Source organism: Saimiri boliviensis, chromosome 16, assembly GCF_048565385.1.
Source record: "Saimiri boliviensis isolate mSaiBol1 chromosome 16, mSaiBol1.pri, whole genome shotgun sequence".
NCBI lineage: Eukaryota > Metazoa > Chordata > Mammalia > Primates > Cebidae > Saimiri > Saimiri boliviensis.
Genome location: NC_133464.1, coordinates 5,286,585 through 5,311,956, shown reverse-complemented (window position 1 = coordinate 5,311,956; position 25,372 = coordinate 5,286,585). Strand labels below are relative to the sequence as shown.

Here is a 25,372-nt window from a genome sequence, read left to right as displayed (position 1 = left end):
AGTATGACATTGCTGTTTGTAGTGGAAACCATTATAGGGCTTGCGGGATTGAAGATCCTTTCTGTGGGGCTTGTCTTACCGCTTCATTTTAAGTAGCAGAGAATGTAATACAATCAGTCAATCTCTTAATACTCTGTGGCATTCCATGTGCTAATGAATTCACCTTTGCTGTTCAAATGGAAATACAGGTCACCTTTCAACTATGAATTTATTCTAGTAATTGGTATACAGTTTGATCTATTTAACTTAACTAATCTGGGTATATGTGGTTTTGTTCTGAAGTGCTTTGTGAGGATGGTAGAAACATTGCCAAGGGCTAATGGCACCAGTGGAAGGTTAATGCGCAAAAGTAAACTTTTATTGCTTTAAGCCAATGGGCCTTTATGAATTAAAAAAAAAAAAAAATCAGTGACCTAACGTGAACCTAATGCCCATGTGAACCTAGTGAAGTAATTTCTTCCTTTTTGCTTTTTTGTTCTACAATGGATTCATACACCAGACACTTTGAAACAGTAAACTTTAAAAATTTGTTTCACTTTCTCATTCATTTGCATGGTTGTAATAGGAAATTGCATTACCCAACAGTGGAATAAGTTTGAAGGTGAAGAGAAACACGAGCAATCATCATAGTAAAATAGGGTCAGATGGCACAGAAGCCGTCGTCGTTGGTGTTCACAGCTGTTAGCATTTTAGATCCTAATGAAAGGCTACGCATTTTGTTGCACCGTGGAAGAAGGACTCGCTGTAACTCCATTCTCCTCTCTGTTGTTTTCAGTGCTTCGTCTCCTGAAGGAGGGGGCAGACCCCCACACCCTCGTCTCCTCAGGAGGGTCCCTGCTCCATCTGGTAAGAACCGCGACAATCAGTGCCAGCATGTGGGGACACCCAGGGGAGAATACATTGCAGGTTCAAACTCAGGAACAAAATATACATCTTGCAGATGATATCAGAAAAATGATGTGTTCCTAATTAATATGTTTGGATAATAAGCTGAAATTATTATTAGTGATTACTGCATTGACATTTACAAATCTTTAATCAATGAAGTTAGCGTTTCTGCCCTAAACAAATCACTTAAAAATTTTTTATTGCATTTTAGGATTTGGGATAGCATTCAACAAATAAGTCCAATAACATTGTATCAATTATGTAATATTAGGCAATCATCCTTTCTTTTTTCCTACAAGTTGTCTTTATACCTCTAATGAAATTTTACTATACTTTGCTCATGATCCAGCTCATATAAATGTGAATGAAACCTACCTTGTAGTATTTTAGAAACAAAGCAGGGGGGTAAGTGAATAAACAAATAACTACATTTAAAAATATATTATAAATAACTACATTTCAAAATATCATGTTAGGTTCATGTGCAAGAAATTTTTGCTGGTTCTGTTAGGGGCAAAAATAAAGTCAACAGGTATTCAATTTGGTGATCTTTCCAACTAATTTGAAGATAGGAATTTAATTTTGAAAAATATAGAAATTAATGTAAGATAACAATCTAATTTATGATTGTCTCTCAAGACAAAAAAATAATGCTGTATTTCTTCCCATTATAGCAAACTGTAGCAGAGGGGGTCACGCCCTTAACTTCCAGAAGCTCCTTAGCATCACATAAATTTTCAACCTTGATTGCACCTGGGAATTACGTGGGTGGTATGAAAATACTGACACCTGACTCCCAACCTGAGCTGAACAAGGATTTTGATCTATTTTTTCTGGGATGTAGCTTGACCACTGGGAGCTGTTAAGACTTCCCAGGTGATTCTAATTCATGGCAAAAGTTGAGAAAAACAGTATGAAAGAGAAACTGCTTTGTACCAAAGGCTCAGAGATCTGGAATGCAAGTTACCGTGTGATGTAGTCAGCAGAACAGGAAAAGAACAGACAATTTGTGATAGGAGACAATTTGCCAAAAAATATAGGTGATTTCTCTCTAGCATTGGAAATAGATACAAAGAGAGATTTCCAGGTAACCTCTTCCTGCTCTGGAATATTTTGGTTCTGAAACTTCTCAACACTCAGACCCTTACATGGCTTCTATGATATGTTCAAGGAGCCATGTCTCATTAGTTCCTGGATCCTAGGTTTAATTCCAAGGAATCCTAGACTAGGGACGTTCTGCTAAGAGCCTTCCGTTGATAAATATTCTCTTCATGCCAAATATCATAAGCCTATTTTTCAGGAGGTGTAGTTATCACCATGTTTGCATGTCCCAGTAGAAGACAGACCTCTCCCATGAACAAATCAGTACAAGTCATTGTTGCTGTTACTAGGAAAGTGTTATTTCTGTGTATTTATGTGTGAGAGAGGATGGAAAGGAGAAGGAAGAGGAGAGAGAAGGGGAGCAAGAGGCACAGGGGACAGGGAGAGACTCACTTCTTCACGTGTATATATATATATATAAAACACATAAATATATATATATATATATAGATAGATGTTAGCTTGGTATTTTACGTTGATTTTGATATTTTTCAGAATTAAGTTCCTATCTTTAAATTAGTTATAAAGACCACCAAATTGAATACCTGTTGACTTTAACTTAATTTTTGTCCCTAACAGATATATATATGTGTGTGTGTGTGTCTCTGTGTGTGTGTATGTATGTACATATAATCAAACTTTTAATGAACACATACGTCTCTGTACTCCCAATCAACAAATCAGCAGGTGCTTTCTTGATCTTGGAAATAAAGCCGGAACATCACCATCTCTCTTCCCCTCGACAGCTGCCAGCCAGTTTTAAACCATCGTCTCTCTTTTCTGGATAAACAGCTTTCTCACTCCTCTCCCAGGTTCCACCTTTGCCTGCACTATACTGTTTCCCACTCACAGCCGGGTCGTGTCACTTCTGTGTCTGAAATGCTCCCACAACTTTCCTTCTCTCGTAAGTAAAAGCCGAAGTCGTGCCTATGGCCACAGCGCGATCTGTCTCCAAGCCCCAGCTGCCATTGCAACTTCTGCTCCAGTCACTTTCCCTCTGCGCTCTGCTCTGCTGACGCTACGTTGCTGCTCATTGAGCATGGGTCCCTGCTCCTGTTCCATGTGATATTGCTGGGTTTCCACAAAGCACATGCCTCCCAGAGGTCATGCCTCGCTTGCCGACTTGCTGTGGGTCTCTTCTCAACGTGATCTAAAGGAGCAGCCCTCCCTGGCTTCCCTGTGGGGTATAATAACTTATCACTGATGCCTCGCAGGCAACTCCACTTCCATCCCTTTATCTTGTTCTTTCCCATCTTTTATGGCACACTTGTCACCAAACCTATCGTAGCTTCGTGTGATTATTTTCTACTTCCTAGAATGTTAGCTCCATCAGAGATGGGACTTGTCATATTTTCATAAATATTAGAATGCCAAAGAGAGAGCCTGGCAATTGGAGATGCTCAGTAGATCTGTTAAGGAGATAAGCTAATTAATTGTTACTACTTAATTAATATCTGACACTGTGATAGGTGTTGGGGGTGAAAAGATGCAAAATGCATATACTGTGTGCATCTGAGGGAGACAGAAAAATAAACTGCTGATTGCAGCAGACTAGAAGGATAGGCAGATGATAGTGAGGGAGGCAAACAGTGGGGCCACTTGGATGCTTGTGGGCATCAGCTAGAATTTTTGTCCCTAACAGATATGTGTGTGTGTGTGTGTGTGTGTGTGTGTGTGTGTGTGTATGTATATATAATCAAACTTTTAATGAACACATACGTCTCTGTACTCTCAATCAACAAATCAGCACTCTCCTGGTCTAGCTTAATAACCCTTTTGTCCAAGTTCTCATAACATATACTCCTTGCTTCTCTGTAGATACTGTCACAATGGGGTATAATTAATGGAATATATGGCTTTTTCTCTCTGCTGGACTTAAATCAAAAACTGTGGCTGTCTTGGATACTTTTCTGTTCCTAGGATGTGAGGCATAGTGAATACTCAATACGTAGTCAATGAATGAATGAATGAGTGAGCTCTAAGGATGTAGAAGTCTCTTTGGGTGAAGATCTAGGTGACAGTATCAAGAGTATAATCTAGGTGTAGGTAACAGTAGAAAGATTCGGAAACGGTAGAATCTGAAGGGAAAAGAAATGAGAAGATTAAAGTGATGAGGTGGATGGAAAGCTCTTTATTAACTCTCAACCCAGTGCAAGAAAACTGTATTTTTATGTTATTATGCCAAGGTTGTGAGACTAAGCCAAAGCGGAGCATGAATCTGGAGGACAGGCAAGGAGACCTTGTGGCAGCTGAAGGAGGGGGTGTTCAGTGCTGAAGTCCCCTTTTCCTGGGGTTGCCAAGTAAATAAAAACAAATGAAAAATTGCAGGTTGCCGGAGAGATGAAATTAAAGGGTTTCAAAATGTCTTAGGTTCTGAAAAAGGCAATTTAGCCATCTGAAATGCCAGGTGTGAGTAGCTGTGCTGTTGGTGTCACCTTTTGAACATCCCACGTTATGGAGCCTGATGCTTCGTCAGCACTGAGCTCTAATTATCGAAGATCAGCGACTTTGTGGGAAAGGCAGAATGTGTGTGGAGCATCAAGAATAAGCCGCAGAAATTGCTGAGTTGTGTATGTTTACCTCGATTGTTATTAAAGGTGGATATTTGAGAAACATATTTTAATATTTGGGGGCATATAACACATTTAGTTTTATTTTTTTAATAAAATTTTAACAAATACATCTGAATCAATCTCTTTGCCCCACCATTTATTAAATGATGTGTGTTAAACATACAGCAGGTGTCAGGTACTCTGACAGAAGGGGAAAAATCACAAAAAGTAACAATGTCTGTATCCAAGTCATCAATCAGTCTCACAAAGATGGTATAGAAGAAACCTTAGATTTAACTCTTTGCAAAAACATTGTTTATGAAGTAAAAAACTGTGTTACATAGGCTTTGCTAAAATGTCTAGGGTTTTGTTATTACCTTTATTCAATGAGCAGTTGAGAGGGAGCTCCCAATGGTAATTGAACCCTCTTGACTGGAGTAGGAAATTCAGTCTCTTTTAATTCTGTGCTGTGACAGCCTCAGACTATAGCCAAGCTCAGGTGAAATATATTAGAGATAAGAACTCTCTTTCTTTGATCAAGTGAATTCTAGTTGTAACATAGATATAGGAATTTAAACAGTGGAATTGAAGTAGCTGTTATAAATATTGAGCTATAACGTATTTGAAACTATGTCCAAAACATATTATACATACCAAAAGCAGGTCACAGAATAGTGCATATAGCACAATCAGACGGATGAGAAAGAGAGAATCCTTTTAAGAGACAACAGAGGATCCTGAAGACCAGATAAGCAATTTTCAACAGTTACTCAGGTTGAGCAAAGGGGGGCAAGGTCTTTTAACTTTTTTCTATTTCCTTTTACAAATTACTTGAACATTTTTAATAATAAAATGTATGATTCATATAATAAAAGTAACAGATAAAACTAGTTAAGACCATTTTTATTCAAATGTTTGATTTTGAATAATTCGATAATTTTGCTGCTCTAACAAGAAAATGTGGCACTCAAGACTGAGTGGCTCTTGGTGCTTCACCATCAGTTTCTCTGAAGGCTTCGGTGCTCTAAGAAGCAGAGATAATTAGCAATTGACTGTGGTCGAGGCTGTTCAACAGCCTCACAGCTTCAAAATCTAGCAGAAAAGACTGTTTTGTAAAGAGGCAGAATATTGGGATTCTAGAGAAAATGCCTAGAGAAATACCTTATTTTTTTTTGAATGTCTAGGTGTTAAAGAACAAAAATAGTTGGTGTGTGGAAGTTGCCCATCAGTGACCTTGCCCGCCCACCTGGACTTTGGCCATTGAATGCCCAGCACCCCCCACCCCTTTTTTTTTTTTTTTTTTTTTTTTTTTCGGTTTCCTGGAAGAAAAAGAGGAAGAGCTACAAGAGCAGACTCTAGCAAGAACATGGATCACAGCAGAAGACAATATCCCCTCTGCATGAGGGGTGGTATTGCACCTGGACCCCCATTCCACATCCTCCAAGGACCTCACAGAGGCTGTTTCTGCATGTTCCTTGGAGGACGTGGAATGGAGGCCCCATGGAGGATGCAGCAGCAGGAAGCAGGGTGCAGGCAAAGGGCAGGGAAGAGAGAGGGCACAGCCAGGCGAGTTTGGCGATTCTGATGTCAGAGTGTGAGCCGTGCAGGGTGCTGCCTGGTGCTGGCAAACAGGCAGTGGAGGGGCCAAGGACTGTGAACAAGAGACTCTTTGCATATCCCCAGGGGTGCCATTCAAGATTCAAAATCCTGGCTGGATGTGGCTTTTTTCAAACTCAGTGTCTTTTGGGTCTTTGAGAACCATAGCATCCATAATTGAAAAGTCCTGGTTCAAAATTTTAGATCATTAGTGAAATATCCAGCTGAACCTCAGATGAGAATCATAACCTTGACCTGCCTGTGGGTGTATTTTTATCATGACTCCCTGCAGGCATGACTTAGGGGCAAAAGAGCAGCAGACGAGTGCATTGTGATGATGCTTCAAATGCCACCAGAAACCCAGTGGATGAGTTTTCCATTTTTTAAGAATATACCACACAGGCCTGATTCACTCCACATCACATGATCTGTGATGGGAAAGGGCCCAGTGAAGTTACCAGCTAGATTTTGTATTTTGTTTTTATATCTTTGTGACAACAACCCCAAGTTATTAAGAATCAGAACTCTTTCCTGACAGGGTGAAGGCAGGTAAGAAGGCATTTTTCACAAACTTCGTATAGAATTGTAGCTCCCTTAAGAAAACTTGCAGACATCCGCCTTCAAAGCCACTAGTAACATCTTTCCTATAGAAACTAGAATTTTGTAGCGAGAAAGGTTTCCTTACTTATCAGCCAGAAACTCACCTACCAAGAAAGTTCTTCTTTAAGCAACCCTAATAATTTATGTTACCCTCTAGTACCAAACTGCTTAAATTTCCACAAATGGCTGCTTTCGGTCCTCCTCAATATCTTGCTCAGGCTGTTTCTTGCTTAGTCTGGTTCAATTGGCTGGAAGGTGTGGCTCTCTGGAATGCAATAGAAATAATAAATATAATTCAGCTTGCAGCATTCTGGGTAGTTTATCTATGGCTGGATAACCTGGAGTATAATATTTGCCAGAGAGAAGATCATGAAAACCAAAAATAAGTATGTTCAAGGTGACACTACAATAAATAGGATCCTTCAGTGTGATATGGTCGTGAAGTAGATGTGAGTTTGCACAGATCCAAGCACAGGCTGGAAGGGCTGTCCTGTAGCATTGCTGTTGAATACAAACCAGCGTGTGGAAGTTCCAGAGTGATGTTCGATTTTGAGAAATCACAACACATTTAAATGTATTTTGTATAAATTGCTCTCTTTTCTCCCCCACTTTTCCTCTCTGTCACTGTTTCTGACTTTCGTTATAGAAATGTTATTTGAACTACTGAGAACTCAAACATAGGACAAAACATGGACAGTATCTCATTCAAATTATACACATCACTTCGCTGTTTCTTTCCCCATAGCTACCTAAAATTTCAGAGATTTTTTTTTTTTTTAATTTACTAGTAGAACTGTGCCTGGCACATGACTTTTGCTAAGACAGCCCAGGATCAAACTGGATGCCTTCCTAGTAATTCTTTCTCTAGTCTCTTCTGCCATGACTGCTCTGTAACCACTATAGAGAAGAGAAGGGGAAGTCTACACCGTAAAACACGCAGACTTGTGAAAACTCGTGTTAAAATAGATCCAACCCTCATTTTAAAAATTGGTGAAAGATAACCTTTATGTATGAACCACAGAGTTTGGCTTGAACCTTCAGACTTGATGTGTGATTTATAAATATTTGTAATGATTTTCTGATTTACTGAGTGATAGATATCTGGGTCATTCATGACATGTTCATTAGCCAGTCAGAAGGACCAGAATCTAGAAAATACCCCTAACTCCAAGACAGAAAAGAAAAAAAAAAAAAAAAAAAAGAGGCCGGGCGCGGTGGCTCAAGCCTGTAATCCCAGCACTTTGGGAGGCCGAGGCGGGTGGATCACAAGGTCGAGAGATCAAGACCATCCTGGTCAACATGGTGAAACCCCGTCTCTACTAAAAATACAAAAAATCAGCTGGGCATGGTGGTGCATGCCTGTAATCCCAGCTACTCAGGAGGCTGGGGCAGGAGAATTGCCTGAACCCAGGAGGCGGAGGTTGCGGTGAGCCGAGATCGCGCCATTGCACTCCAGCCTGGGTAACAAGAGCAAAACTCCGTCTCAAAAAAAAAAAAAAAAAAAAAAAAAAAAAAAAAAAAAAAAAAAAAAAAAAAAAAAAAAAAAAAAAAAAAAAGAAAAAAAAAAAAAGACAACACATTTTAAATTCAAAGTTCCCTTTGTGATTTGGTTCCTATGATTTTCAGTGCTTTCAGATGAATCAGTAATGTGCATTGTGCTGAGTTTGTATATTAAGACATATTACCTTTGTTTAGAGACAATTAAAAATGAGTGAAAGAGTGCATTGCAAGAGAAGCCGTAAGCTGCTGCTGCAGTGTTGAAAGTATCTGTGGACACATTCTAATCATACAGTCAAAGGCTTGGGCAGCCTGTGAGGAAGGAACTCTTCATCACCTTGCTCTCTCAGTTTGTCTTAGGAGGCAGATATTTTAGTCATGGATTGGGATACCAGAACATAATACTTCCGAGTGAAGCCAATCTTGCTAAATGACAAACCACAGGGATGGATAAAGATTGGTGGAGTCCAGAGGAATGACATTTTGGGGTTCTTAGGTGGAGGAAGTGATGTTGTTAATGTTTCCTCTGTTGATGGTGCTCTAAGTGGAGAGAAGGCTGTCATGATGGTCCTCAAGTCTTCCATGACAGAGGAGTGACCAGGTTGGGAGAAGAGGTAGTACATAAGGACAGTGTAAACCTTAGAAAGAAGCACATCAGTGTATGCATGCAGTGATTCTAGAAGAATCAACAGTGAGCTCAGAAAATATCCAAGCTGTTTCAGGGTCCTGTGGAAGAATAAGTTTACCTACAGTGGGCAATGCTGCAGGAGAGATAGTGTTTTCAGGCAGACTGACTTCCTTTTAGGTTCTTTGGACATTTCCAGAAGTGGAAATTGGGCTGGATACCCATCATTCTGTGGAGGGGAGCAGTCTGTGGGCATGCAGGAACCCAGGAGCTTAGTTGATTAAGGAGCTTGATCATTCAGGGCAGGCATCACAGGCAGGTTCCCCCAGAGTCACACAGGGCCTTCTGTTTAGAGAGGCACTGTGCTTGGCTTCACCCTCTGATATCACTATCTTGAAATCGTTTGTAATTTTAAAACTAGAAATGCAGTTTTTCATTTTCTACTGGGTCCCACCATAGCTTGCTCTTCTGGCATTTTGAGAGGTTAATGAAGGTGACAGCAGGTGCTTGGGGACCCAGCTCTGGGCTGCAGGCAGAAGGCCCGGTGGTGTCGGAGTCCTGCTAGCATGATAGAACATGAGTTCACTTTCTTGATGCCGTAAATTTCACCAGAAAGTGGCCGAAGTAAGGAAGAACAACCTGAAGGAGGAAGATTTCCTGGTTTGAAGAAAATTCTTTCTAGGGAAATAGATTTACTACGTAAGAGTATTATAAGAACATTGTAACAGGAATGTTCCACCATCATAATCTTTTCAGACAAGACTGACTAGAAGGTATTTATTGCTGTCAAATTATTATTCATAATCCTCTGAAACGTGATTCCCAAAATTATATCACTCGAGAGGGACTGACATCACTTTCAACATTGGATCTAATTAACTCTGTTTGTTGAAAGACAGTGAAAATCCAAACCTCAGGTATCTGAATATAAATGTAGATTCCTGAGGTGCAAGTCGAGAATATCTTGACAGGTACAGAAGGAGGAGGTCACATCTTTATTGATTATACACTGAGCTATCACAAAGCTAAAGTGAGTAGAAAAAAAATACTTGCATATGAATTTCCTAAAATGAGCTGGATCCGGGCCTCACATTCTAACATCAATGTATTGAACTTTCATACTGTGGCCATTCACCTTCTGTGTCCTTGCACCCAAGTATGAAGCTCCAGGGGAGCTTCATACTGTCAGGGTTTGAGTGTTATTGCCACACATCACTGGGAACATCAGATACACGAAGGTCTTAGTTCAAAACCAAAATTATTCTGTAAGAATTCACATTTGTCATTGTGCCAATTGCTTCCTTGCATCCTAATAACGATGTCTGCCAATAGGTTCCTCCATACTCTGCAGGGACCTCACACCATGCTTTTTCATTGTGGTTGTTGTATACTCTTGAGATGATCTGATAATGGGGGATGGCATGAGTATTCAGTTAGGGTATCATGATTGTGAACCATAATTTGAACACCCATTTGTTTGGTGAAGTGAGAAATAAAATATTTTACCTCATCTTTGAAGCTGTTTTTTGTTTGTTTCTTTTTTAATACTGAATTTTGAGAGGTCTTTGTATATTCTTGATAAATGTCTTTTAACAGATAGGTGTTTTGGGAATATTTTCTCTTAGGTTATGACTTACCTTTTTATTCTCTGATAATTATCTCCTGAAGAGTAGAGGATTTTTATTTTAATTAAATTCAACTTAACTAATATTTCCCCTGATAGACTGCATTTTTAGTATCATCACTGAGGTTTTCTGTTATGTTGTTTTTAGAACTTTTATAATTTTTGGTTTTACATTTTTTACAATTTTACATTATAAGTAAAATTTGTATATGAGCAAAATGTAGGTCAAAGGGATTTTTATACATATGTGTATCCAGTTGTTTCAGTATAATGACTGAAAAAACATTCTTTTTTCACTGAATTGCCCTTGCTACTTTCTTAAAAATTAATTGTCCGTACATGAATTGATCTATTTCTAAATTCTCTACTGTGTTTCATTAATTCATTTGATTTTATGCCAACACCACACTGCTTTGATTACTGTAAGTTCCTAATAAGTCTTGAAATTAGGTAGCTTTAGTCCACCCTAAAGCTTTTTGGGCAATTTTAGGTCCTTGACATTAACTTGTGAATTTTAGATTCTGCTTTTCAATATCTACAAAAAAAATCTTTTGGAATTATGACACATTTGGATTGAATCTACAGATCAATTTGGGAAAGAATGGTCTCAACAATATTGCATCTTCTGACTCAAGAACACACAGTAAATTTCCATTTATTTAGGTTTAAAAAAACTAAATCTCACTAATGTTTTGTTGATTTTGGTGTGCAGATCTTATAGATATTTTGTCAGATTTATCCCTAAGCATTTCAATATTCTTAATGCTATCTTAATTTAAAAAATATTTTCCAAAATCTGCTGCTAGCATGTAGGAATACCTTTGGTTTTTGTGTAGTGATCTTGTATCTTTCAACTTTTTAATTATTGATTCTAGTAAGTTTCTATATTCCATTGTATTTTCTACATAGATGATCATGTCATTTGTGAATAATGGCAGTTTAATTTTTTCTTTTCAGTCTAGATGAATATGGTTGATTATTCATTCCTTTTTGCCATGACTAGAACTACCAGTGGAATGTTGAAGAGAAGTGGTAAAAGTGAACTGATCTTCTTGGTTTCAGTAGAAAGTGTTCAGGGTTTCTTGGAGACAACTATTAGGTCTTGCTTTGTTATCTACAAAGTTTAATACTCGCTGCCTTTTAATTGTATTGTTTAGAATATTTACACTTATTTATATGGTGGCATATGTGTAAGTTGAAATCTACCATCTTACTTTCTTTTAGTACTTGTCCCATTTGTTTCTCTTACCTCTTTTTCTGCCTTCTTTAGGTTTGAGTATTTTTGGTGATTCAATTTAATCTCTTTTGTGGTATTATGCACTGTACATGTTATTTTGGTGGTTGCTTTAGTATTTTTTTGGATACACCTTTGACTTAACACTCTGTTGTTTCAAATAGCATCCTACCTATTCACATGTAGCATAAAAACATTACTTACAATATTATATTTTCATTTCCCCCTTCCAGTCTTTGTTTTATTGCTATAATATATTTTAATCTGTATATATTATAAACCTCATACTCTGATTTTTAGATAATTATATTTTAAATATACTAAATGATTATATGTAACTCACATGGTCACAATTCTTGATGCTCTTCTTTCTGATATAATCTTTTAAAAAGATATCCCCCAGATCACTGATGCTTTGCCATTTTTAAAAAATCATTTTTATTTCCTTGTCCTGTTTTGTTTAATTTACATTACCGTTTTGAAGTTCACTAATGTTTTCTTCTGAAATATCTTGTCTGCTGTTGATGCCATCTCAGCCACTGAAGGTCTCATCTCTGAAAGTTAAATTTGAGTCTTTTTAATATCTTCCATGTATGTCATTAACATCTTCAATAGGTCCCCTCACTTTTTGAACATAGAGAATATAGTTATAAATACAGTTTTATCACCCAGATGTGTGCATTGTGACAGGTGTATCGCTTCCTGGTTTGTTTCCATTATCATTTTTTTCTGTTCATCGTGGACCCTATTTTCCTGCTTTTATTGGTATACTTGGCATTTTTTTCTTGTTGGATTCTAGGCACAGTAAATTTCGTCTTGTTGGGTATTCAATGGTTTTGTAAATAATCTTGAACTCTTTGGGGGCTACTAAGTTATTTGGAAACACTTTCATCTTTCTAGGACGTGAATTTGAAATTTTTTAGTTGAGAAGAGAGCAGCATTTAGTTTAGGACTCATATTTCCTCTCCACTGAAGCAAAACACATCTAGTACTCTACCCACTGCCCTGTAGGTTATGCGGTTTTCAGTCTGGTTGGCAGGAACAAGCACTGTTTCTTGCAATTCATGAGCCCTGAGTTCTCTTTCTTTTCAGGCAGTTTTTTTCCCTGACCTTGGGCAGTTTCCTAGAGTGCATGCACAGATCATTATTCAGCTGAGCACTCGAGGGAGGCATTCTTTAGAACTTTAAAGTTTTTTCACCATGCATCTTTGTCCTCTCTGCTACTCTGCTCTGTGAAATTTAACCACCTTGGTCTCTCAAGAGATTTCAAGAGCCAGCCCTGGTCAAGCCGGGTTCTTCTTTCTGTGCTGTAGTTTGGGAACTCTTTCCAGGTAGGAGGCTGGAATGGTAGTAGGATTTATCTTGTTTGCTATCCATCATTCAGAGGTCGTATATTTTGATTTTGTTTTGTAGTTGATTCGAGCAAGAAGGTAAATCTGGTCCCTGTTACAGGGAAGCAGAAAATTTCCAATGATTTCTTTCTAATGATAATATCCAGTGAATTGGTGGATACATTTGTATGACAGTGCTTCCAGTGGAAGTATTGATTGGCATTCTTTTGGGGAGGGAAATCTGTTCTATGCATCCAAATCACATAAGAAGTATGTATCTCTAAACTAGAAATCTTGCTGGCCTATTTATTAATAATTTTTAAAACTAATTTTACTAATATACATTTGGCATTAATGTAACTTATAAATGTAAATATGAAAAATACTAATAAAAGGACTGGATGATTTGAAGAGGCCAATGCAAATAAATATGTGGGACTTTTCAAAAATTATTAAAAATTTATGATGGTAAAGGCAGATCATCAAAGTACAAGACTCATTTAAGCACCGTTGCATAGGTTGTACACCCATGATGCCAGCTGATTTACATGTACAATATTGACCTGAGTTTGAACTATAAAGAGTAATAAAGTTAAGTTTCTGGCTGTTTTGATTTAGTGAATTATGGAACCTATATAAAATGCAACATTATAAAATCGTTAAAATTCATATTAGGAGACTCTTAATTTCAGCTGTTACCTTTTACAATATGACATGCTGTGAAATGTGATTAGGCTGAAGGCTACATATGGGAATGTTGAGGAATTAAGTTAGAGGGATTCTGAAGGGCATTGTCTATTTTGGATGCAGTAAAGTAGTTAAATTTATTCTTCTGGCAATGATAAACTATGCATATTTTAGAGTAGAAGGGTACTATGATCAACTCTGTATTTTTAGAAAGATAATTATTGTAAATGGTTGAAGTTTTTTTAAAATAATCTTATCATCAAATGAAACAAAGACCAATAAGTAAAATACTTTTTTAAACTTCCTACTGTCTTCCCCAATTTTCTTCTATCTGCTGTTCATTGACCCAATTCCCCATAAGTCTTACATATGTTCCTTTCTTGGTTGATTAGTTGGAGAAATACAACTTTTCCCAGGTTAGCTTCACCTCTCAAGTTCCAAAATTGGCACTGAAGTTTTTTTTTTTTTTAATCTGTGGACTTTGGAAAAAAGCCATATCATGGTTTGTTATAATTGGATATTTCCTTATATTCTTTCTTTTAGTGTGCTCGGTATGATAATGCCTTCATTGCAGAAATTCTGATTGACAGAGGAGTCAATGTCAATCACCAAGATGAAGACTTCTGGACACCCATGCACATTGCCTGTGCATGTGATAACCCTGATATTGTCCTGCTTCTTGTATTAGTAAGTAAAGCAATTCAGTTTACTATTTGAAACTTTGATGGCATGTAAAAGGCTATATAATTAACTATATTTTACAATATGTAATATTTTGATTAAGAAAAATCTGCATAGGCTATCATTTTATCCCCCTAGAACGCAAGAGAATTAGAGACTGAGGGTGTGGGTCACATCGTTTATAAAACAAATTGTGCAGATATTATGCCAGTCGCAACTTCTCTTGCCTTTCCTTGGGAATTGCATGCCTTGATACAAGTCAGTTTCAACTAAAATGGTTTGATGATTTTGTTTTTCAATTCATTCTCATTTCTAAATTTTTAGCCAAAGAGGCATAACAGTATGAGGAGATACAGTTTTATGTTGAATCTTTTTTTTTTCTTGGTTGTATCCAGTAAAGAAGTGTCTACCATGTTTGTTAACGTGAATGTGAGAACTTTAAACATAAAGCATTGGGATGCATTGTTTTGGTGGTGGTTGTCAGTTAATCTTACATCCAGACATTGATCCTCACATGTAGTTTATTTTGGAACAGTGATCTCTAGAAAAGATTGTAAGAAACTATTTGTAATTTTTAGAAAACACAGTGGAATATACAAGTAGGGATGATTTGCTTTCTTTTAAAAATTATCTAACTTCTTAATGGCTTGTTATTATGCACCTGGATTTTCACATTTTTTAAATGTAAGCTTTCAAGATTTTACACAAAAGCAAATTGATGCTCAAATATATTAAACAACTTGGCCCAAGCAAAAGCAAACGATAGTTAAGAACTCGAGTTCATTGTTGGAAGTCCGTTTTGTGTCACTGAGCCATGCTGTCAATATGAGTTTCCTGTGCCTGCCATACCAATTACCACATGGTTGGTGGCTGAACACAGGCACAGTTTTGAGGTTAGAAGTCTGAAGTCAAGGTGTGGGTAGGGCCACGTTCCCCCTGCAGGCCCTAGAGATGGAACTTTCCTTGCTGCTTCCTGGTTACAGTGGCCCCTGCAGTCCCTGATGGTCCCTAGATTATATATCAGCATCACCCCAATCTCCCTCCATCTGCACATGACTTTCTTCTGTGTCACTGTGTCCAGATCTCTCATTCTTTCCTTTCAGAACACCCATCATAGGATTTAGGACCCACCACAAGGCAGATGGCCTCATTTAACATGGTTACATCTCCAAAGACCTTATTCCCAAATAAGGTCACATCTACAATACTAGGGAGCATAGCTTTTTGGGGAAAACATTTTAAATATACCACACTGCTCCTCTTCCCCACTTTTTAAAATTATGAACAGGAGGTGAGGTAGCTCAAACCTGTAATCCCAGCACTTTGTGACATCGAAGCAGGTGGATTGCCTGAGGTCAAGGGTTGGTGACCAGTCTGGCCAACATGGTGAAACTCCATCTCTACTAAAAATATAAAAAAAATAGCCAGGCATGGTGGCATATGCCTATAATCCCAGCTACTCAGGAGGCTGAGGCAGGGGAATTGCTTGAACCAGGGAAATGGAGGTTGCAGTAAACGGAGATCACACCACTGCACTCCAGCATGGGTGACAGAGTGAGATTTTGTCCCAAAAATATATATATAAATAAAATAAAATTATGAACAAAAATATTTTGGTATTAAAGACTGTAAATTGGGACTCTCTTAATCCTGTGTAAGGTTTAATTTTATCTAGTCTTCTCTGATTTCTTCCTCAGGAATGTGTATACTTAGAATATGTATACATTTTTTTACAGTAGAAATATTTGTCATTAAAAATGTATTCCTTTCAAATCCCGGAAGATTGAGGCCATATTAAATAAATAAGGAAAGACAAAGAAAATAAGTATTATTTAGCTTGAAATGTAAACTTTTAGAGGGCTAATTCTCCATGTGAAAAAGGCATGAAAATCTTCCTGATTTGTTTATAAACCAAGATCTTTATTTTGTAAATACAGAGCCTATGAGGCACTAAGTTACCCGTTCACCATAAAAGCCTTAGGATTTCCTCAGAATTGAAAAAAAAAAACTATAAAATATATTACAGAAGGGGACCAAACCACCTTTCCAGTCATGCTATGACATGATCAACTTTGGAAATCTTTAGAATTCTCACAACTCATAGAGTACTCAGTTGGGTTATTTAAGGAGGAACTCAGTTCATAGCAGTTTGATACATTTTTTTTGGTAGTTCAGCTGGCTGCTTTAGTTATAAAAGAAGGAGAGAGAAAAGTTTGATTCATGGCTTTTGCAGTTTTTCTATATTTTGATTTGTCTTTTTTTCTAAATGTTAGTTTTAAGAATCAGTGATTTTTTTCAAAGCTCATCTCTATTTCTTTTCCCTAATTATTGTTAATTACATTAAGCCATGCCAAAAGAAGCTCTTTTTTTCTGCGTACAGAATGGCCATACTTATTCTCACAAATGAATATTCATGTGGTTGTGCTTAAAATTTTAAAATCCTTCTTCTGTTTCCTCAATGCAAATGTCTGGACACAGGCTTCAGTTTCTTGAGTTCAGACAAGTTTGTGAGATCTGCTTTACTGCCAGCCAGGTTTCCCTTCCTCCATTCTGGATGTCGCCGTTTCTTATTTCTGATGGGAAAGAGCACGAGGATCTGCCTTCTTTCTGTAATCTCCACCAAGTATAGATCTTGGTATCTCATGTGATACTCACAATTAAATATCGCAGGAGCAGCTCTGAGCTGATGAACCAAATTGTGAGAAAAAAAGTAAAGAGTTAAATGTGAGTTACATTTCATGCAAAGTAGCTCATAAAATAACAGTGTAGTGACTCAGAGGTTTGATATCTAGAACTACATGAAATGAATCGCCTTCAGCATCTCGGAGACTGGTATCACAGATAGCATATGATAAGGTTTGGCTGTGTCCCCACCCCAATCTCATCTTGAATTGTAGTTCCCATATCCCCACATGTCATGGAAGGGGCCTGGTGGGAGGTAACTGAATCATGGGCATGGTTTCCCCCATGCTATTCTTGTGTTGGTAAGTTCTCAAGAGCTCCTATGATTTTATAAGGGGCTTCCTCCTTCATTGGGCTCTTATTATTGCTCTTGCTGCCCTGTGAAGAGGTGCCTTCCACCATGATAGTGAGTTTTCTGAGGCCTCCCCAGCCTTGCAGAACTGTGAGTCAATTAAACCTCTTTTCTTTATAAATTATCCAGTCTTGGGTATTTCTTCATAGTGGTGTGAGAACAGACTAACACAGCCTAATTGTCAGAACTAGCATCTATAGGCTAGAGGTAGCAAAAGGCTTAGACCATTCTGAGCACAGGAAGGAGACATGTTTATAACCAGAGCTAGGATTGGGGCTGGCTACCAGGACTGATATCTGGGGTATCAATATAATTATAAGAATAAACTAAATATGCTGGCAAGTTACTCAGACCCTCAGACCTTTCCTGTGACTCCTTGTATAACTGAGGAAATAGACATTAGCTTTGTTCATGTTGAGGCTAAGCAGCATCTTTCAAAGGAAATTTGATTAGAAAATGGAACCAATCCTAGTCTTGTAAATAAATGTTTAGAAAAAGGGTAACAATTTTGAGAAGTGATATATTATTGTCCCAGCTAGGAATACCCTCACATCACTGTCAGACTCAGTGCTAAGTTATTAGGATGTGGAGAGTTCTAGACACTCCTTCTCTGTAGTTTGGTTTTCCCATTCTTTGATACACACCCCATTCACTGTTAAGATTATCAGTACATTATCCATGTTCCTTGATATTTCATCCCACTGTGAATATTGTGCTTGTTTAAATAATGACTTATTTTTCTCTTTGTTCTTATGAGATCCAGTTTCTATAACTCTTATTTGTTCCCATGGCAACAACTCAATTGCATTAATAGCCAGTTGCCTTTATAATAAACATGTCTTCTGCCTGGAACAATGTGATGTATATTCAGTAATCCTTTATCTAACTTACACCAGCAGTGTTCCCTAGGAGCTTCAAGTTAGTCATTTAATAAATAATTAGCTTCTGGCAAGTCACAGAAGCAGTTAGCGTGTGCATGCATTGCTATTCGTTAAAACAGCACCTAGCACTTGATGGATGCTTAGTGTATACTCAAATAGTAACTCTCAAGCTAAATATAGTAATCAACAAATGAATGAAAGCAAGCAAGCTAGTTTTTGGGATTCAGCCTGAAAAATATTGACAGTATCAATTCATATGTAATAAAAGCTGTCAAACAACCACATCCATCATTTTACACATTCTAGACATTTTTACTTCACATGTTCTACACTTGTATTACAACTGCTTGCTTTAGCACATAAATTATCTCAAAATTGGATGAGTCTGCTTTTCTTCACCAGACAGAATTGAGGGGAAAAGTAATCTTGCTGTATTTTGTGGATGATCATGGAGTTAAATTTATAATTTTCAAATTATTAGCAAAATTTTCAAGGCTCAGCAATGCCCTGTTTCTCACAATGTAGAATAATCCAACCTAACATACAAAGTAATAATGTATCTGTTAGTTACTCTCATTCAATGACTTCTAACCAATCATCATCTTCATTAACTTAACTAATAAATATAAATGATCACCAATTATGTATGAACATAAGGCCTGCCCTAAGGGAAATTACAGTTTGTTTTTTCCTTCATTCATTTACTAAATGTTTATTAAATGACTACTATGTTTTAGTGCTACATGGTCAATGAGAAGATATTTTATAATCTACAGTAATGCTGAAAACAAACAATGCAATTAATCAACTGAACCCCTGAGAAATTTGATTAATGGATTCAGCAAATCTGAGTAGCTGTATTCATACCACGTTACAGCCAGCCTAGGTATCCATCCACAGAAGCAATTTACTTTAAATAAATGTTGATAAAATATGTTGTCATAAAAATTCTAATTACTGTAAAAATATGTTTCTGCCAATAACCTCAGAAGAGAAATTTATTTTACTTCCCAGATGAAATGTTGTTGTCCAGTGTTTAAGGCTGCATGCTCTATCTTCTTTCCATTTTCTAAAGCTTAATGATGGACAGAGAGACTGTGCAGCCTTTATGCGTTTATGAAATCCGTGGTGACTGTGTGTACTCAAGAGAGTCAGCAGGGAGCATAAGCAGAAAAAGCCCTGCCTTTTAGAGCTTACATTCTATTAAGGAAAAGCAGATAAAACACATCAATGACTAAAATAATACTTTATCAACTAGTAAGAAGTTTTGAAAAGGTCGAGAAGAAAGGAACAGAGTATTAAGATGGCTTCATGAAAAAGGTCCGATGTGAACTGGGAGCCACGTGGATACATGGGTGCAAGTGTGTCAGCCAGAGGGGACGGCACATAGGAAGCTATGTGGCAGGGTCTGTGTGCTGGAAGGACAGCAGGGAGACCAGTGCAGCTGCAGTGAAGTGACAGGGGGCCTGGTGGTAGATGAAGTCAGAAGGGCAGGAGGATGAGGTCAAGCCTTTGCAAAGGCTTGAGAAGCTACTTTTACCGTAGGTGAAAGGGAAGCCTTTAGAAGAAGGTGAGCAAAGGAGTGACATGATGACTTAAGTTTAAGAGGAACCCATTTGCTGCTCTGTTGAAATTATACAGCTGAGAAGAACAGGGAACATTTAGGTCTCTATTGTCCAGACTAGAAGTGGTGGAGGTGGCAAGAAGTGATTGACATCTGGATATACAGGATTTTGAAGGCAGAATTGTCTGTATTTTGTGTGATTATTGGATTTAGGGTTGAGGAAAAGAACAGAAATCCTGAAACCTGAAAAGTTGCCATTGTGATTTTTGTTTGCTGAGATAGAGAACATTAGAATAGAGGGAATGGCAGGAGATTGGGTTTCAAAATGAATGGAAGATACATTCGAACCACATTTTTTACATTCTTCAGGAAGTCATCTATAAAAATAATTTTATTGATGTGTGAGATGATGATTTATTGTGAATTGCTAAGGAGAGATATGTAAATTTGCGTGGAGGGGGGTCATCGTCTGCTTAACAGCACTAGAACAGTGCTACTTGAATTGAGCCACAAATGTGTTTTATTTTGGAGGAAGCTTTGCTACTGTGAATGAAAACTCTAGCAGATACTAACAATTAACTTTTATGCAGTCCTCCTTATGCACCAGGCATTTTTCACATGCTTTACAATTAGTAACTCCCTTGATTCTCACAGAATTATATTATGAAGGTGCCAGCATTTTCTGCTTTATGTAGCTGAGGCTACTGATTCAAAAAAGGCAAATCTGCATGCTGAAGGCCAAACAGTAGTAGTCATAGAAAGAAGATTTGATCCCGTAAAGGCGCACATCAGAACTTGGACTCCTGACCATTCTGATCTGGTGCTATATTGCTTATAATTCATTCACAGCTGAGAGTCCCTAAGTAGGCTATTAATATCATGACTTTCACTTTAATATTATCATACATTTTTAACACAGCTTTTTAATTTGATTATTTAAAATTGGGAGAAAATATTAAGAAATACTACAGAGTAGGTTCTCCTTATTCAAGGTAGTTTATAGAGTCATTAGGAACACAGAGTTAGCAAATACTGAGCTTCGTTCCTAGAGGAGAGACCAGATTAGGTTCCTTCAAATCCCTGGACACAATATTTTCATGAACAGATCAGCCTATCACCTCATTTTATGTGTCTGTTTGCAGGCACCTATTTAATATGTAATATTGCTTCTTTAACATGGAACTCATTGAGTGAGTGTTATAACTCACTCCCAAGTGAAACCTAACACATGCAGCTCCTTCATTAAAGCACATCAAATCCTTCTCAATTAGGAATGCTAGACAGCACCTCAGCAGTACACTTGGGGGCCACCTTTAAAACTAAAACGTATGAAAAAATGGCACTAAATAGACCACAGAAAAGATACTTGTTTACTCTATGAGAGCTAAAAGAACAGGCAGTTTTTAACCTCAAAAAACGGATGTTATATGACCTCAGCTGTGAATGTGAACCCTGGCCGACTAAAATTTTTCATCATTCTTTTCAGGCTCACAAATTATCACAAAAGTGCCACGATAAATTATTTTGGTGTTACAAATAAATGTTAGCAAGTAAGTAAATCTGCAAATAGGGAATGCATGAAGAATGAGAATCGAATGTGTTTATTATTAAGCAAAACAATTGACACTTTTCTGAATTTTAGGTATGAAATAGAATTCATTGAAGCCCAGTATATTTTAGGAATTGGAGTGGGTCAAAAAGTGATGCATCTTTATAATACATTTTCCCAGTTTGAACAAAAGTGGGCCTCATTATAATTTCTATCATATTGTTGAATAGGGTTTTGTAGTTTCCTAGCCATATTATCTCACTGGGTGTGAAGAGTGCTTTTATGCCATAAGCATTACACTTATAACCATTATTGTTTGCTTGTTTGTTTGATTTTGAGACAGAAGCTTACTTTGTCATCCAACCTGGGGTACAATGGCATGATCTCAGCTCACTGCAACCTCCATACCCTAGGTGCAAGCAATTCTCATGTCTCAGCCGCCTGAAGAGCTGGGACTACAGGCACACGCCACCATGCCCAGCTAATTTTTTGTATTTTTAGTAGAGATGGGTTTTCACCTTATTGGCCAGGCTGGTCTTGAACTCCTGAACTCCAGTGACCCACCTGACTCAGCCTCCCAGTGTGCTGGGATTACAGGTATCTTCCACCACGCCCAGCCCTAATCCTTACTGTTATCAGAGAGGTTGGCAGTGGTGTGAAATCTCAAATACACATGTTTTGGCTCCCCCCCAAACAATATTTTAATTCATGGTAAGTTTTTATATTCTATTTTTGTGATTATAAATTATAATTATATAAAGTTTGTCCACTAAGAATTTTTTCACTTATATTTTTATTGAGCATTTCAAATATATATTTTTTTATTTTACAGTTGGTATAATTTAATTTTTAAAGTATTTTCTAACTTGTACTAAAACACCAATGTTCTATAGCTCAAATATGTTTTTCTAGTTTTTAAAAAATAGTTCCAAGATATTTTACTTTTTCTCAGATTGAGAAGCCTTTTTGTTATTCAAAAGTAAATTCACAATGCTAAAAAATCTTAAAAATCTTGACTTCATGTTTATTTCAACATGTACATATTTATATGTATTTATTTCTAAGATGTTGAATCGATGCAGCTATGCCCTGAGTTAAATTCTTGTGAAATACCCTTAGAATCTGCTCAGTCACTTGCTTGCTGAGAGAGGAACAATGGCCTTTTCTTTGCTATTTTGGTCATGTGATTTTTATAGGGCATGTTCTCTGAATAGCATTGCTCAATTCTCACTTCTTTTCCAATGTGATTTTAGATAAAAGGTTTCCATTTTTTCTGCTGCATGCCAGATCTAAATTTTCACATTTAATTTTACAAAGTGGCCACAGTTGCTAAGCTATTCCGTATAGTTAGCAATTCTAAAGCTGCGACAAATATGTACATTTTAATAGTTGCATTTCAAACCATAAGAAACAAAATCGTTTTTTTGTTACTATTACTTACTTTAAAGGGGTATTAATTTATTTAAATTGGATAAACCAACTTATGATGCTTATATTTAGGAAAAAGGATCACCAATGTTACTGACTCATCTTCTGAGGCTTTTTACTTTTTCTTATTGAAAAAATTGGGGTGGAAGTAATTTGATACTTTTTGTATCCTGGAATTATTCATTAAATTTTACTATAATGTCCATCATACATAATTCAAAAACTTGATAATAGAGAAGTAAAGGTCCAAATACTATTTTAAGTAGTTCTGTTTTTGAAAAGGGTGATAGGCCATATCAGATCGCTGAATTCTCACTTTACATTCAGTGAGGAGATCTTTAAAGATTTTTTTCACTGCTTGAAATCGGAAGTTACAGGAGGAAACATTAGCCAATGGATAGTCATTTGCTAAGTGAGGTTCAGCAATGACATAATCACTCTTTTACTTCAGTAACAATGGATCGATTACTGGAAATTGCAGGGAACATTTTCTTAATCCTTGGCCTTTTGTGTTTGAACATCTGATATTAGTAACATCTTTGCCTGTAGGATGGAGTGTGACCTGTTCTGTAAGTAATGGACACAGGATGGAACTAGATCATGTTAATGGGCACTGCAGGCAACCGCTGGAACTGAACCATTCCGTCATTGCTGAAACAGTAAATACTTCATAGGCACATGGCTTATTTTATATGAAGTGGCTTACATTGATAGATCAAAATTAAATTGTTCCAAAACTTTATACATTAGTTGTTTAGACAATTCCTAGGTTAAATACTACTACATAAAATTGTTTACAGTTTGGTTATAAATTACCCTTTTCATCACTTTCTTACATATCGAAACCCAAGCTGCCTTTGCTATTTCAGGTGATATCCCTTTGTAGAAAATAAGTATACATTTAAATGGTTCAGGGCAAGTCTAGTTTTCCTGTGTGAACTGTGGCAGAAAATCCTGGCCAAGCACCTGAATATCAGCTTTTCATGTAAATAACCACACATGCAATATTTAATCTCTTTCTCATCAGTTGATCTTGCCTTCGACTGCACTGAGAAAATTGAAGTCTTCAAGCTTGAATGCTTTCAACTTCCTACTAACAAATGATTGATTTTTTCCTATTTATTTGTTGCCTTTCTTTCATTCTTAAAGAGGTGTTTATTCTCCTTTTAAGATAAATAATCCCTCCACCCACTCACTAAGTTCTACTCATAGTCACCTCTCCAAGGATTTCTCCTTATTCCTCTCTTGTTTTCAGTCATTCTAGTATCCTTTTCCTTTAAATTCACATTTATGTCCCAGTATCTTTCATTGTTTTAAGAAAAAAGAAAAAAAAATAATCAAACCTGTTTCTTTAGCTGCCTCTTTACTGTTCCTCTCACTTTTACACTGAAGCTTCTCTGAAGAACAGTATGATTCTGCCGACCCCAGTTAGCAGCTCTGGACAGGTCTCAATCTAGACAACCTGACTTGAGCCTACTGGAGACTTTCAGATGGCCTTGGCCATGGATGCTTTTGATACTTTTGTGAAATCAGCAGATGCATTTTCATTTAATTGTTTATCCTACTTAATATATCTCACTTGATCTTAAGGCAAGTTGGTCATAGAAGGAAACTGGGCAAACATCTTGTTTTTTACCCATAGTCGTGTATTTTGGCATGAACAGTAAAATTTTGAAAGAGGCTATTCAGCTCCTTTGTTGTTAGTGGCCTTTGAAGACAAGAGCCTTTTGTTTTTTAGGTTTTGATTTTATAAGTCTGCTGCTACTTAAACTCTCGCATCACTAGAATCTATGGTGAAAAAATATTCCATCTGCAGTAAAAATGCACACTTAATGTTAACAGTGATTAGAACTATAATATTAGATTTTAGAAGATAAGCAATAAAGTGTCATTGAAAAAATAAATCTGTAAGATTTCTAATTTCAGATCAGTTTGTAATTGTCACTCTGTTAAGAAAAATTGTTAAGACACTTGAAACTCGGTGACTTTTCTTGGACCTATCAGAGAACTAAGTTGTAGGGAAAAGCCTATCAACTCTAAAATCTGAGGGGATGCAGCTGTTCTGGAGCAGAAGGAGGGGAATCATACTGGTAGGAATGTTTAAATAGCAATGTGTTGACTTGGTGGAGGCTGAGTGCAGACTAGTATGGAGTGAGGTAACCCTCGGGGGCCACAGTCTTAGGGGGCCCCCCATTTTCATTTTGCCTCGAGGTAAAATGATAGAGTTTCTCACAAGGAACTCACCAGGTTCCCACAAGGAAGATCTGAGAGAGGTCCTATTATGGCTCTGGAAGAGAGAAGTGAAGATTAATCCTTGTCAAATATTCTCCAAAAGAAAAGCTTCTCCTCTCGGGAGAAAGACTACCAGAGCCTTATCTCACCTGGAGGAAAGACATTCCTCTCACTCCAGGCACCATCTAATTTTCTTGTCTGAGATAAGTTTAATTATAAGATTATCAAATGTTTTTTCCTTCCATAGACCTTACCACCATGCCAAGAG

The 25,372-nt window shown here is 37.2% G+C and overlaps 1 protein-coding gene across 4 annotated transcripts in view; it reads left to right on the top strand.

Moving 5' to 3' along the window:
* The window catches only part of MYO16 (myosin XVI), a 695,568-nt gene that overhangs the window by 205,292 nt on the left and 464,904 nt on the right, over positions 1-25,372 (top strand). For all 4 annotated transcript variants that reach the window (XM_074387449.1, XM_074387448.1, XM_074387447.1 and 1 more), the window contains 2 exons: positions 776-846; positions 14,279-14,422. In XM_074387449.1, coding sequence (XP_074243550.1) covers positions 776-846; positions 14,279-14,422 — 215 coding nt within the window. The remainder of the gene's footprint in view (positions 1-775; positions 847-14,278; positions 14,423-25,372) is intronic.